Source organism: Odocoileus virginianus, chromosome 29 (genome assembly GCF_023699985.2).
Source record: "Odocoileus virginianus isolate 20LAN1187 ecotype Illinois chromosome 29, Ovbor_1.2, whole genome shotgun sequence".
Classification (NCBI taxonomy): Eukaryota; Metazoa; Chordata; class Mammalia; order Artiodactyla; family Cervidae; genus Odocoileus; species Odocoileus virginianus.
The window spans coordinates 30653081-30668379 of NC_069702.1; the positions used below are offsets into that span (position 1 = coordinate 30653081).

General features: G+C 37.8%; 1 protein-coding gene across 5 annotated transcripts in view; it reads left to right on the forward strand.

Annotated features, from left to right (window-relative positions):
- LOC110124514 (UDP-glucuronosyltransferase 2B17-like) overlaps positions 1-15299 on the forward strand; it is a 72692-nt gene that overhangs the window by 30403 nt on the left and 26990 nt on the right. Inside the window, exons 2-3 of one of the 5 annotated variants that reach the window (XM_070458328.1) lie at positions 4449-4607; positions 10943-15231. The exons of 1 other annotated variant lie outside the window; for it this stretch is intronic. In XM_070458328.1, coding sequence (XP_070314429.1) covers positions 15228-15231 — 4 coding nt within the window. In that variant the 5' untranslated portion in view covers positions 4449-4607; positions 10943-15227. Of the gene's footprint in view, positions 1-4448; positions 4608-8342; positions 10463-10942; positions 15232-15299 lie in introns of those variants that run through there. 3 more of the 5 variants (XM_070458331.1, XM_070458329.1, XM_070458327.1) reach the window with 3 other exon arrangements.

Genomic DNA, 15299 nt, shown 5'->3' on the forward strand with positions numbered 1-15299 from the left:
TTCTAGTCACATAAGTCTTTTCCTTTCTTAAGCTCTGAGTTGTTATGGCAGCAACCTATTTCTTAAAAAAAAAAAAAGTGTCTTTCTTTCTTTAAGACCAGAGCTAATGATTACACAGCAAAACAGCTCATCTTGCTCAAGAATATATTTTTCCATGTACTAAGGATTATATAACAGCAATGTATCTTGCTTGAGGAATTGTTTCTCCTTCTTAAAGTGAACCTTCAGACAATCCTGTTATCTTAAGATGTATGCTGTGAGAGGGTCTGGTAAGACCTTTCTATTGCTAATAACCAATTGAAAAAGTATATAAGGCCTTGATAAGACTAACAAGAGGGGCACTCTCTGTCCCCTTCTGATGTCTATGTCAGAAGCATTCTCTATCCCTTTTTCACTGTAATAAGTGAAGCTCTGAGTGCCTGAAACCATGTCTCTGGTCCCAAAGCTAAATTCTCTTCTTTGGAGATCATGAATCCAACACTGTTCTCTGTAAGCTATCAATTGGAAAGACTGATGTTGAAGCTAAAGCTCCAATACTTGGCCACCTGATGCAAAGAGAAAACTCATTGGAAGACCCTGATACTTGGAAAGGTTGAGGGCAAAAGGAGAAGGGGTGACAGAGGATGAAATGTTTGGGTGGCATCACTGATTCAATGGACATGAGCTTGAGCAAACTCTGGGAGATAGTGAAGGACAGGGAAACCTGCTGTGCTGCAGTTAATGGGGTCACAAGGAGTCAGACATGACTGCACAACTGAACAACAACGTCACCTCACACCAATTAGAATGGCTATAATCAAAAAAATCTTAAAACAATAAATGCTGGAGAAAGAATGAAGAGAAGGGAACTCTCTTGCTCTGTTGGTTGGAATGTAAATTGATACAACCACTCTGGAGATTTTTATGAAGTTTCCTTAAAATACTAAGAATAGAACTACCCCATGAGCCAGCAAATCAACACTGGTCATATACTCTAAGAAAACCATTACTCAAAAAGTTGCATGCACCTCAACGTTCATTGCAGCACCGTTTATTAATACAATAGCCAGAAGATAGAAGCAACTGAAATGTTCATTGGCAGATGAGTGCATAAAGATGTGGTATATGTATGCAATGGAATATTACTCAACCATATGAAGACATAAAATTGGATCATTTGTAGAGATGTGGATGAACTTGACATCTGTCATACAGAGTGAGATATGTCATAAAGAGAAAAGTAAATATGAAAAAAATGAATATCATATGTATTTTATGTCATTTATGCTATATTTATATCATATATTATGTTGTATTTATATAATATGTATTATTATACTTTTTTTTCTTTATGATGTACTTCATTCTGTATGACAGACTCCAGGTTCATCCACATCTATACAAATGATCTAATTTCAGATCTTTTTATGGTTGAGTATTATTCCATTGTATACATGTACCACATTTTTATCCATTCATCTGTCAATGGACATTTAAGTTGCTTCTACGCTCTGCTTATTGTATTAATGAATAGGGCTGCAATGAACACTGAGATGCATGTGTCTTCTTGAATTATGGTTTTCTTAGAGTATATGATCAGTGTGGAACAAGGAACTGGGCAAAAATTGGGAAAGGAGTATATCAAGGCTGTATATTTTCACCCTGCTTATTTAACGTGTGCAGAGTACATCATGTGAAATGCCAGGCTGGATGAAGCACAAGCTGGAATCAAGATCACCAGGAGAAATATCAATAACCTTAGATGGCATCACCCTTATGGCAGAAAGTGAAGAGGAACTAAAGAGCCTCTTGAGGAGAGTGAAAAAGCAATCTTAAAGCTCAGCATTCAAAAACTAAGATCATGGCACCCGCTCTCATCACTTCATGTAAATAGATGGAGAAACAATGGAAATAGTGACAGACTTTATTTTCTTGGGCTCCAAAATCACTGCAGATGGTGACTGCAGCCATAAAATTAAAAGATGTTTGCTCCTTGGAAGAAAAGCTATGACCAAACTGACAGCATATTAAAAAGCAGAGACATTACTTTGCCAACAAAGGTTCATCTAGTCAGAGTTATGGTTTTTCCAGTAGTTGTGTATGGACATGAGAGTTAGTCCATAAAGAAAGCTGAGCACCAAAGAATTGATGTTTCTGAACTGTGGTCTTGGAGAATATTCTTGAGAGTCTTTTGGACTTTAAGGATATCAAACATGTAAATCCTAAGGGAAATCAGTCCTGACTATTCATTGGAAGGACTGTTGCTGAAGCTGAAGCTCTAAAACTTTAGCCACCTGATGTGAAGGGCCAACTCACTAGAAAAGACCCTGATGCTGGGAAAGATTGAAGGCAGGAGAAGGGGATGACAGAGAATGAGGTGGTTTGATGCCATCACTGTCTCAGTGGACATGAGTTTGAACAAACTGGGAGATGATGAAGGACGGGGAAGACTGGTGTGCTGCAATCTATGGGGTTACAAAGACTTGGACATGACTTAGCAACTAAACAACAACAACAGCAATGCATACATGTGGAATCTAGAAAACTGGTACAGATTAATCTACTTGCAGAGCAGGAGTAGAGATGCAGACAATGAAAGCAGACATGGATATGGGCATGGGAGGGTGGATGAATTGGGAGATTGAGACTGACATATATATCCTACTATAATGTACAAAACAGATAAATAGTGGAAACTTACTAAATAGTTCAGGGAGCCCAGCTTGGTATTCTGTGGTGACCTATATGGTGGTGGGTGGGGGGCTGTCAGGAAGAAGTCCAGGAGGGAGGGTATATAGGTATACATAAAGTTGATTCACTTTGTTGTACAGTAGAAACTAACATGATAATGTAAAGCAACTATATACCAATAAAAACAAGTCGGGAAAGAAGTAAAACTATCACTATTTGTGGAAAGCACAGTACTATACATAGAAAATCCTAAAGACGCTATGGAAGACTACTAGATCTCATGAATGAATTTGGTAAATAAGCAGCATGCAAAATTAACACACAGAAATCTGTTGCACTTCTATACACTGGCAATGAATGACCAGAAATAAAGAAAAAAAAATCTCCGTTACCATTTTGTCAAAAAGAATAAAATATGTATGAATAATGCTACCTAAGGAAGCAAAAGACTTGTGTTCTGACAGTATAAGACACAGATGAAATAGATAAAAGATAACACAATCAGATGGAAAGATATACAATGGTCTTGGATTGGAAGAATCAATACTGTCAAAATGATTATACTATCCAAGGCAATCTACAGATTAAACGCAATCTCTATCAGTTTGCCAGTGGCATTTTTCATAAACAAGAATATATTATAAAAAACAAAAAAGTTTCATAGAATAGAGAAGACCCTGAGTGGCTAAAGCAATTATGAGGGGGAAAAAATAGCAAATAGGTGGAGGAATAAGGCTCCCTGAATTCAGACTATACTACAAAGTTGCAGTCATCAAGACAGTATGCTACTGGCACAAAAATAGAAACATAGATAAATGGTACAGGATAGAAAGTCTGGAAATAAACTCACAGACCTATTGCCAATTAAAAATAAAATAAATCTGCCTGCCTTAATATCTCTTAAAGTGTGAATCTTTCAGAAAGTTCAAATGAGCATTCAAGTAAAACCAGAAAAAGAAAACTTTTGCCTTATTAGAATATGCAATCACATGATGTTGGAGTTGGATTTTCTAATATTACTTAGAAATTATTATAGATTTCTGTTTAAGCCTGATTATATTCTTCCTAATTTATGTATTGAATTTATCAGTTTTTTTTTTTTTCTCCCATCAAAGCAGTTTTTCATGTTAATCCATAATACAAAGTACACATCTCAAGTTTCAGCTCAATCTACTATGAACTTGATTAAAAGAGTTAAGAAGAGATCTTTGGATTGTGAGTTTCATGCATTTGGTTTAAGCCCAGATTTAATTCAGGCAAGAGGTAACTAGGAAGACTGTGAAAGGCTTCGGCATCCTTGCCATGTTGCATCTATGTCTCCTTGACTCTGGAAGGACAGGCAACGTTCTTGTATGACCTGCAGATTTTAGTCATTGGGTTAATTTACGAGTTATTCTAGAAGAACTTCACCATTGTTGGCATGAGATAATTGTCTTGATACTTTCACAAAGTCTGATGAATCATACCAAGGTTCCCTATAATGTGGAGATCCTCCAACTTTTGGTAACTAAAGAAACTTCAATGTACGAGCTCAATACCATTCTGTATGAAGTTTCTTTGAACTGCCAAAACTCTTATGGTGGAAATGCAAATAAAACTGGCAAACATAGAAAATTTTTATTAACAACCAAAAGAGTCTGTAATAATGCTATCACAAACTAGGAGTTACTCAGCAGGCTATAGGCAGCCAAGTTCGATGTATGTATTGCTGACCCTTTAAGTTTTCACGGGGAATTGGTGGCTGAACTCCTGAATATTCCATTTATATACACTTTTAGATTTTTCTATGAGAATGCCATTGAAAGACTGTGTGCTGGTCTTCCTGTGCCTTCTTCATATGTTCCTGGTATCACATCAAGACTGACAGACAACATGACTTTTATACAGAGGCTGGAGAATGGGCTACTGTATACAGGGAGTGACATGATATATTCATGGTATGTCTTTCCAGATTGGGATGAATATTACAGCAAGGTTTTAGCTAAGAGAAAGGTGTATATAAAATTATTCTTATATCTTATGAAAAATGTAAATATTTAGCTGATTCTATGAAAACCTATGAAAGGCATTTTAGGTGAGGAGGATCGAAGCTTCTGTGGCTACACTGTTTTGCATTAAAAAAAATAATAATAACACTTTTGTTTTCTTGGTTTTGTGTTATATGATTGAATAATGATAATATTCTCTCTTCTAAGGGAACTTCCCAAACCAGAACTTGAACCCGGGTCTCTCCAGGCTGATTCTTTGCCATCTGAGCCACCAGGGGAACCCCAATAATATATCTGAGATAGAGTATTCTCTATAGTTATGCACACTTTTTTGGAGTGTCTGGAAAACCCAAATCTGGCCATGTGCTTAGTTTTCATAACCTTGGACTACTACTCTGTGCTTTGTTTCTCCTCTTACACAGCCTGTCTTCTTTCTGATTAATTTGCTCTTTCTAATGCAATGGAAGCTGTGACAGATCGCTGCAGATGGTGACTGCAGCCATGAAATTAAAAGACACTTGCTCCTTGGAAGAAAAGTTATGGCCAACCTAGACAGCATGTTAAAAAGCATAGACATTACTTTGCCAACCAAGATCTGTCTAGTCAAAGCTATGGTTTTTCCAGTAGTCATGTATGGATGTGAGAGTTGGACTATAAAGAAAGTTGAGCACCAAAGAATTGATGCTTTTGAACTGTGGTGTTGGAGGAGTCTCTTGAGAGTCTCTTGGACTGCAAGGAGATCCAACCAGCCCATCCTAGGGGAAATCAGTCCTGAATGTTCATTGGAAGGACTGATGTTGAAGCTGAAACTCCAATACTTTGGCCACCTGATACGAAGAACTGACTCATTTGAAAAAACCCTGATGCTGGAAAAGATTGAAGGTGGGAGGAGAAGGGGACGACAGAGGATGAGATGGTTTCATGGCATCACTGACTCAATTGTCATGAGTTTGAGAAAAGTCTGGGAGGTGGTGATGGACAGGGAGGCCTGGCATGCTGCAGTACATTGGGTTGCAAAGAGTTGGACACAACTGAGCAACTGAACTGAACTGAACTGACTGAAGGCTTTATATTTGTATCTTATGAAGGAATGGTTAATTGGTGGCCAGGTTTGCAATGTGGTGAGAATAAAACTAGAAAGCAAGTAATGTGGTTTGGTTTCATCTGCTCTTGTCTTCTAAAGTGTGAAAGGAAAAAAAAAAAGTTTTTTTTTTTTTTTTTAAGGACCTTGTTTCTTTATTTTCTAACTTACCTCAGCATTTTGTTCTTGTTGTTCTATTAAAACTAGCATTAGAGTTCAACTAGTTGACTTTTGAACCCAAACACAAAGTTTGTCTCTATTGTGGCAAGTCCATTTACCCCTTCTGTTTTCCTTTTGAATAATTTATTTTTTAAATTATGTTTATGTGTTAAGGAAATTTTGCATAAGAGGTAAATTACATTTGAAAAGTAGTACCTTTCTTGCATTATTTAGTTAGATAGATTTTTTGAGGTATTCTTAACATGTAATAATGCATTAGTTTCAGATGGTGACAAAAATTTAATCAATAGCCAACCTAGGGGGAAAAAAATGGAAAATTTTATCAGTGCCAATCTGAGGATTATAACCCTGGAGAAAATCTAACAGGAAACTCTGAAGAATGGTCTGCCCATTTGAAGTTAAAGAACTGTCATATAAGTTTTTGAGGGAAAGGGTTATACATGAGCAGGTTATATATCAGAACATTATATTTCCAGTTTATGTAGTCCTAAAAAATGATAAGCTTCCATAAGCCTCTTATCCTTATTTACCAGATGGCAAGTGAAAGTGAAAGTCACTCAGTCCTGTCTGACTGTTTGTGATCCCATAGACTATACAATCCATGGAATTCTCCAGGACGGAATACTGGAGTGAGTAGCCTTTCGCTTCTCCAGGGGATCATCCAACACAGGGTTAAACTCAGTTCTCCTGCACTGCAGGCGGATTCTTTACCAGCTGAGCCACAAGGGAAGCTGATATGAAGTGAAACTCACTCAGTTGTGTCTTACTCTTTGCGATCCCATGGCCTATACAGTCCATGTAACTCTCCAGGCAAGAATACCGGAGTGGGTAGCCTTTCCCTTCTCCAGGGTATCTTCCAACCCAGAGATCAAACCCAAGTCTCCCTCATTGCAGGCAGATTATTTACCAGCTGAGCCACCAGGGAAGCCCAATCATAGGACAGACATAATGAAAACTACAGTCACAGAAAACTAACCAAACTGATCATAAGGACCACAGCCTTTCATAACTCAATGAAAATATGAGCCGTGCCATATAGGGACACCCAAGATGGATGAGTCATGGTGGAGTGTTCTGACAAAACATGGTCCACTGGAGAAGGGAATGGAAAACCACTTTAGTGCTCTTGCCTTGGGAATCCCATGAACAGTATGAAAAAGCAAAAAGATATGACACTGAAAGATAAAGTCCCCAGGTTGATATGTGCCCAATATGCTACTGGAGAAGAGTAGAGGAATAACTCCAGAAAGAATGAAGAGACGGAGCCAAAGCAAAAACATCGCCCAGCTGTGGATGTGACTGGTGATGGAAGTCAACTGCGATGCTAAAAAGAACAATATTGCAGTAAAGAACAATATTGCAAGGAACCTGGAATGTTAGGTCCGTAAATCAAGGCAAATTGGGAGTGATCAAACAGGAGATGGCAAGAATGAACATTGACATTTTTGGAATCTGTGAACTAAATGGACTAGAATAGGAGATTTTGACTCAGAAGACCATTATATCTCCTATTGTGGGTAACAATCACTTAGAAAAAAATGGAATATCCCTCGTTGTCAGCAAAATAGTCTGAAATGCAATACTTGGAAGCAATCTCAAACATGACAGAATGATCTCTGTTCATTTCCAAGGAAAACCATTCAATATCACAGTAATCCAAGTCTATGCCCCAACCACTAATGCCAAAGAAGCTGAAGTTGAATAGTTCTATGAAGACCAACAAGACCTTCTAGAACTAACACCCATCAATACCAAAATCAGTTTGATTACATTTTTTTTCCTGCAGAAGATTGTGAAGCTCAATAGAATCAGCACAAACAAGACTGGAAGCTGATTGTGGCTCAGATCACCAACTCCTTATTGCGAAATTCAGACTTAAATTGAAGAAAGTAGGGAAAACCACTACACCATTGTTTTAGGTATGACCTAAAACAAATCCTTTACTATTATACAGTGGAAGTGACAAATAGATTCATGGTATTAGATCTGATAAACAGAGTGTCTGGAGAACTTTAGATGGAGGTTCATGAAATTGTACAGGAGACAGTGATCAAGATCATCCCCAAGAAAAGGAAATGCAAAAAAGCAAAATGGTTTTCTGAGGAGACCTTACAAATAGCTGAGAAAAAAAGAGAATTGACAGGCAAAGGAGAAAAGGAAAGATATATCTAACTGAATGCAGAATTCCAAAGAATAGCAAGGAAAGAAAAGAAAGCTTTTCTTCCTAGGTGAACAATGCAAAGAAATAGAAGAAAACAACAGAAGAGGAAAGACTAGAGACCTCTTCAAGAAAATTAGAGATACCAAGGGAATATTTCATGCAAAGATGGGCACAATAAAGGGCAGAAATGGTATGGACCTAACAAAAGCAGAAGATATTAAGAAAAAGTGGCAAGAATACGCAGAAGAACTATACAAAAAAAAAAAAAAAATCTGAATGATTCAAATAACCTCGATGGTGTGATCACTCACCTAGAGCCAGACAACCTGGAGTGTGAAGTCAAGTGGGCCTTAGGAAGCATCACTATGAACAAAGCTAGTGAAGGTGATGGAATTCCAGTTGAGCTACTTCAAATTCTAAAAGATGATGCTGTTAATGTGTGGCACTCAATATGCCAGCAAATATGGAAAACAGCAGTGGTCACCAGACTGGAAAAGGTCAGCTTTCATTTGAATCCCCAAGAAAGGCAATGCCAAAGTACAATCCACCACACAACTGCACTCAGCTCACAAGCTTGCAAAGTATTGCTCAACATTCTCTGAGTGAGGCTTCAATAGCATGTGAAATGAGAGCTTCCTGATGTTAAAGATGGATTTAGAAAACACAGAGGAACCAGAGGTCAAGTTGCTCACATCCAATGGATCATAGAAAAGGCAGGACAGTTCCCCCCAAAAAAATCTGCTTTACTGACTACTCCAAAGCCTTTGACTTTGTGCATCACAAGAAACTGTGGAAAACACCAGACCACCTTACCACCTTACTGGCCTCCTGAGAAATCTGTATGCAGGTCAAGAAATAACAGTTACAGCCAGACATGGAACAATGGACTGGCTCCAAATTGGGAAAGGAGCACATGAAGATTATATATTATCATCCAGCTTATTTAACTTATATGCAGAGTACATCATGTGAAATGCCAGGCTGGAAGAAGCACAAGATGGAATCAAGATTTCTGGGAGAAATATTAATAACCTCAGATATGCAGATGACACCACCTTTATGGCCAAAAGCGAAGAGCAACTGAAGAGCCTCCTGATGAAAGTGAAAGAGGAGAGTGAAAAAGTTGGCTTAAAACTCAACATTCAAAAAACAAAGATCATGGCATCCTGTCCCATCACTTCATGGCAAATAGATGGGGAGACAATGGAAACAGTGACAGACTATTTTTCTGGGCTCCAAGATCACTGCAGTTGGTGACTGCAGCCATGAAACCAAAAGATGCTTACTCTTTGGAAGAAAAGCTATGACCAACCTAGAGAACATATTAAAAAACAGAGGCATTACTTTGCCAACATAGGTCCATCTAGTCAAAGCTATGGGTTTTCCAGTAGTCATGTATGGGTGAGAGAGCTGGACTATAAAGAAAGCTGAACATGAAGAAGTGATGCTTTTGACTGCGGGGTTGAGTTTATAGAGTTTTTTTTTTTTTTTTTTTCCCATCAAAGAAGTTGTTTTTCATTTTAATCCATAATGCAAAGTACACAAGTCAAAGTTCAGCCCAACCTACTATGAATTGATTGAGAAAGTTAAGGAGAGATCTTTGGATTGTGAGTTTCATGCACTTGATTTAAACCCAGATTTAATTCAGGCAAGAGGTAACCATGAAGACCGTGAAAGGCTTCTGCGTGCTTTTCATGCTGCAGCTATGTCTCCTTGACTCTGGAAGGACGGGCAAAGTTCTTGTATGGCCTGTGGATTTTAGTCATTGGATTAATTTACAAGTGATTCTAGAAGAACTTCACCATTGTGGGCATGAGATAACTGTCCTGGTACCTTCACAAAGTCTTCTGATTGGTCATACCAAGGTTCCCTATAATGTGGAGATCCTCCAGCTTTTGGTAACTAAAGAAACTTTCATGGAAGAGCTCAAAACCATTCTCTATGAAGCTTCTTTTGATGTGTCAAAATTCTCATGGTGGGAAATGCAAATAAAATTGGCAAACATAGGTAGAAAATTTTTATTAACTTTCAAAAGAGTGTGTGACAGTGCTGTCACAAACAAGGAGTTACTCAGCAGACTACAGGCAGCCAAGTTCGATGTCTGTATTGCCGACCCTTTAATATTTTGTGGGGAATTGGTGGCTGAACTCATGAATATTCCATTTATATACACTTTTCGGGTTTTCTATGGCAATATCATTGAAAGACTGTGTGCTGGGCTTCCTATGCCATCTTCATACGTTCCTGGTATCACATCAAGACTGACAGACAACATGACTTTTATACAGAGGCTGGAGAACTGGTTACTGTATACAGTGAATGATGTGATATATTCATATTATGTATTTCCAGAATGGGATGAATATTACAGCAAAGTTTTAGGTAAGAGAAATGTGTATCTAGTTATTATTCTTATATACTATGAAAAATGTAGTTATTTATCTGACTGTATGAACACTCAAAAAAGGTATTTTAGGTGAAGAAGATCCAAGCTACTGTGGCTACACTGTTTTGAATTTAAAAAAATAATAACACTCTTTTTTATGGATTTGTGTTATATGATTAAATACTGATAATATATCCAAGGAGGAATATTCTCTATACTCATACATAATATTTTGGAGTGTCTGGAGAACTCAAATCGGATAGTGTGCTTGATTTCTCTAATCTTGCATTAGTTTTCTGATTTTCACTTCTGTTCTTAAGTAGACTGCTTTCTTTCTGATTAATTTGAACCTTCTGAGGCTTTATATTTGTGTTTTGTGAAGGAATGGTTACTTGGTCACCAGGTTTGCAATGTTGTAAGCATGAAAATAGAAAATAAATAATGTAGCTTGGTTTCATTTTATCTTATCTTCTAAGGTGTGAGATCCATCCTAAAGGAGTCCATCCTAAAGGAGATTAGACCCGGGTGTTCATTGGAGGGAATGATGTTGAAGCTGAAACTCCAATACTTTGGCCACTTGATGTGGAGACCTTACTCATTTGAAAAGACCCTGATGCTGGGAAAGATTGAGGGCAGGAGGAGAAGGAGAAGACAGAGGATGAGATGGTTGGATGGCATCACCGATACAAAGGACAAGAGTTTGGGTGCACTCCGGGAGCTGGTGATGGACAGGGAGGCCTGGTATGCTGTGGTTCATGGGAAGAGTCAGACACAATTGATCGACTGAACTGAACTGAACTGAACCGAAAGTGTTAAAACAGGAAGTTTTCTTTCTTTTTTTTTCCTGAAGGATCATATTTATAATTTTTTTTAAATTCACCTCAGTGCTTTGTTCTTGTTGTTCTATTTAAAATTGCATTAGAGGTCAACTAGTACTTTTGGAGAAGGAAATGGCAACCCACTCCAGTGTTCTTGCCTGGAGAATCCCAGGGAGAGGGGAGCCTGGTGGGCTGCCATCTCTGGGGTCGCACAGAGTCGGACGCTACTGAAGCGACTTAGCAGCAGCAGCAGCAGTGACTTTTGACACTAAGCACAAAATTTTTCTCTATTTTATCAAGTCCATTTACCCCTTCTATTTTCCTTTTGAATAATTTGTTTTTTATTATGTTAAGGTGATTATGTGATTATGTTAAGAACGTTTTGCATAAGGCTAAATTACCCTTGAGAAAGCAGAATCTTTCTTATATTCTTTAGCTAGATTTTTTGAGATCCCCTGGAGAAGGGACAGGATACCCACTCCAGTATTCTGGCCTGGAGAATTCCATGGACTGTATAGTCCATGGGGTCGCAAAGATTTGGACACGACTGAGAGACTTTCACTTTCAGATAGATTTTTTTTTTTTTAAGGTATTATTAGCATGTAACATTGTATTAGTTGCAGTTGGTGACAAAACTGTTAATCAATAGTCAACCTATGAAAGAAAGGGACAACTTCATTTGAGCCAATCTGAGGATTATGACCCTGGAGAAAATCTGTCAGGAATCTCTGAGGGATGTTCTGCCCATTAGAAGTTAAAGAACTGTCATATAAGTTTTTGAGAGAAAGGGTTATACATCACAACATTTGATTGCCAGTTTATGTAGTCTTAAAAAATGAGTAGTGGGTCATTGTGACCACTGAAGAGGTTAAGGAAGGAATGTTACCTCCTAAGGAGTTACCTTGCTAGTGCAAGGAGGAAAATGTTTCTTTTTTGTAAGCAAGCTTTCCTGTGTCTTCTAAGGGGATCTAGTTAATGTTTAATGCAGAAGCACATTGCAGACTAAAATGGGGACTGCCTCAACTGGCAGAGAAATTTTTATGCAAAAATTTTCTGTCCTGCTTTAAAATAATTTTGTTCCAACAGAGGTATACAACAAAATGATTAGACATTTGTACATATTGTGAAATAACCACCACAATAACTCTAGATAATATCCATCACTACACATAAATACAAATGGTTTTTACTTGAGAACTCTTAATATATACTTTCTTAGTACCTTTCAAACATAATATGGTATTAGTGACTAGAGTCACCAGCCTGTAAATTACACTCCCTAATTACTTACTTTAGAACTGGAACTTTGTATCATTTGACCACCTTCACCTACCTGTTGTGACCATGCTCCAACCCTAGCATCTGGCAACCACCAATCTTCTCAGTGTCTGTAGCTTGTTTTAGTTTTTGTTTTGTTTTCTCTTTAGATTCCACATATAAGTGATCTATTTCCCTGTCTTACTTCACTTAACATAATATCCTCAAAGTCCATCCATGTTGATGTAAATGGCAAGTTTTCCTTGTTACTCATGACTTAATAACATTCCACTCCCTCTCTCATCACATTTTCTTTTTCCATTCACCTATTTATAAACACCTAATTTGTTTCCATGTTTTTGGCTATTGTAAATTTGTAAATAATGCTTCAATGAGCCTGAGAGTGCAGCCGTTTGTTTTTGTTTGTTTGTTTGCTTGTTTGTTTTGCTTTATTCTTTTTTTAATATTATATCCAGAAGTGGAAATTTTGGATCATATGATAGCTTTATTTTTAAATTATGAGGAATCACCATCACATTTTCCATATTGGCTATACTGATTTACATTTGCATTAACAGTGTAAAGTTGTCTCTTTCCACTACCTACTCACCAACATTTGTTGTCTCTTAGCATCTTGATGATCGTCATCATAACAGGTACAAGATGTTACTTCCTTGTAGCTTTGCTTTGATTCTCTTGGTAACTAGTAACGTTGAGCTTCATTTCATATTCTTATTAACTATTTGAATCTTTTCCTCAAAAAATGTTTATTCAGATCTTCAGCTAATTTTTTAAGGAATTATTTGTTTTTGTGTTATTGAATTTTGTGAGTTCTCCCTATATTTTAGATGGTAACACCTAGGTGAGAAAACAAAAGCAAAAGGCAAAGGAGAGAATGAAAGATATACCTATCTGAATACAGAGTTCTAAGGAATATAAGTAAAAGATAAGAAACTCCTACTAAGTGATCTACACAAAGAAATAGAGGACAACAATAGAATGGGAATGGCTAGAGATCTCTTCAAGAAAATTAGAGATACCAAGGGAATGTTTCATGCAAAGATGGGCACAAAAAAGGACAGAAATTGTATGGACCTAACAGTAGCAGAAGATATTAGGAAGAGGTGGCAAAAATACCCAAAGGAACTATACAAAAAAGATCTCCATGACCTAGATAACCTCTATGGTGTGATCACTCACCTACAGCCAGACATGCTGAAATGAAAAATCAAGTGGGCCTTAGGAAGCATCACTATTGGCAAAGCTAGTGGAGGTGATGGAATTCCAGTTGAGCTAGTTTAAACTCTAAAAGATGATGCAGTGAAAGTGCTGTACTCAATATGCCTGCAAATTTGGAAAACTCAGCAGTGGCCACAGGACTGGAAAAGGCCAGTTTTCATTCAAAACCCAAAGAAAGGCAATGCCAAAGAATGCTCAAAATACTGCTCACTTCCACTCATTTCACAGGCTAGTACAGTAATGCTGAAAATTCTCCAAGCTAGACTTCAACAGTACATGAACCAATGACTTCCAGATGTTCAAGCTGGATTTAGAAAAGGAAGAGGAACCAGAGATCCAGCAGAAATTGTTAAAATCTGCTAGATCCTAGAAAAGTAAAAGAATTCCAGAAAAACATCTACATCTGTTTTATTGACTACGCCAAAGCCTTTGACTGTGTGGATCACAACAAATTGGAAAATTCTTCAAGAAAGTGAACACTAGTCCACCTTACCTACCTCCTGAGAATCTTGTATGCAGGTCAAGAAGCAACAGTTAGAACTGGACATGGAACAACAGACTGGTTCCAAATTGGGAAAGGAGTCCATCAAGGCTGTACATTGTCACCTTGCTTAATTAACTTATATGCAGGGTACATCATGTGAAATAACAGTCTGCATGAAGCACAAGCTGGAATCAAGACTTCTGGGAGAAATGTCAATAACCTCAGAAATGCAGATGACAACACCCTTATGGCAGAAATCAAAGAGGAACTAAAGAGTCACTTATTGAAGGTGAGAGAGGAGAATCAAAAGACTGGCTTAAAACTCAACATTCAAAAACAAAGATCATGGCAGTTCCATCATTTCATGGAAATAGATGGGCAAAAAATGAAAACAGTAAGAGACCATATTTTCTTGGGCTCCAAAATCACTGCAGATGGTGACAGCAGCCATGAAATTAAAAGAAAAGCTATGACCAACCTAGACAGCATATTAAAAAGCAGAGACATTGCTTTGGCAACAAAGGTCCATATAGTCAAATTTATGGTTTTTCCAATAGCTATGTATGGATGCAAGAGTTGGACCATAAAGGAGGCTGAGTGCCGAAGAATTGATGCTTTTGAACTGTGGTGTTGGAGGAGATTCTTGAGAGTCCCTTAGACTGCAAGAAGATTCAACCCGTCAATCCTAAAGGAAATCAATCCTGAATATTCATTGAAAAGACTGATGCTGAAACTGAAGTCCCAATGCTTTGGCCACCTAAACATGAAGAGCCAACTCCTTAGAAAAGACCCTGATGCTGGGAAAGATTGAAGGCAGGAGGAAATGGGAACCACAGAAGATGAGATGGTTGGATGGCATCACCAACCAAATTCAGTGGACATGAGTTTGAGTCAGTTCCAGGAGATGGTGAAGGACTGGGAAGCCTGGTGTGCTGCAGTTGATGGTGTCGCCAAGAGCCATACATGAGTGAGTGATTGAACAACAATAACAACACATACACAAACTTATGCTTTGCAAAATTTTTCTCTATTCAT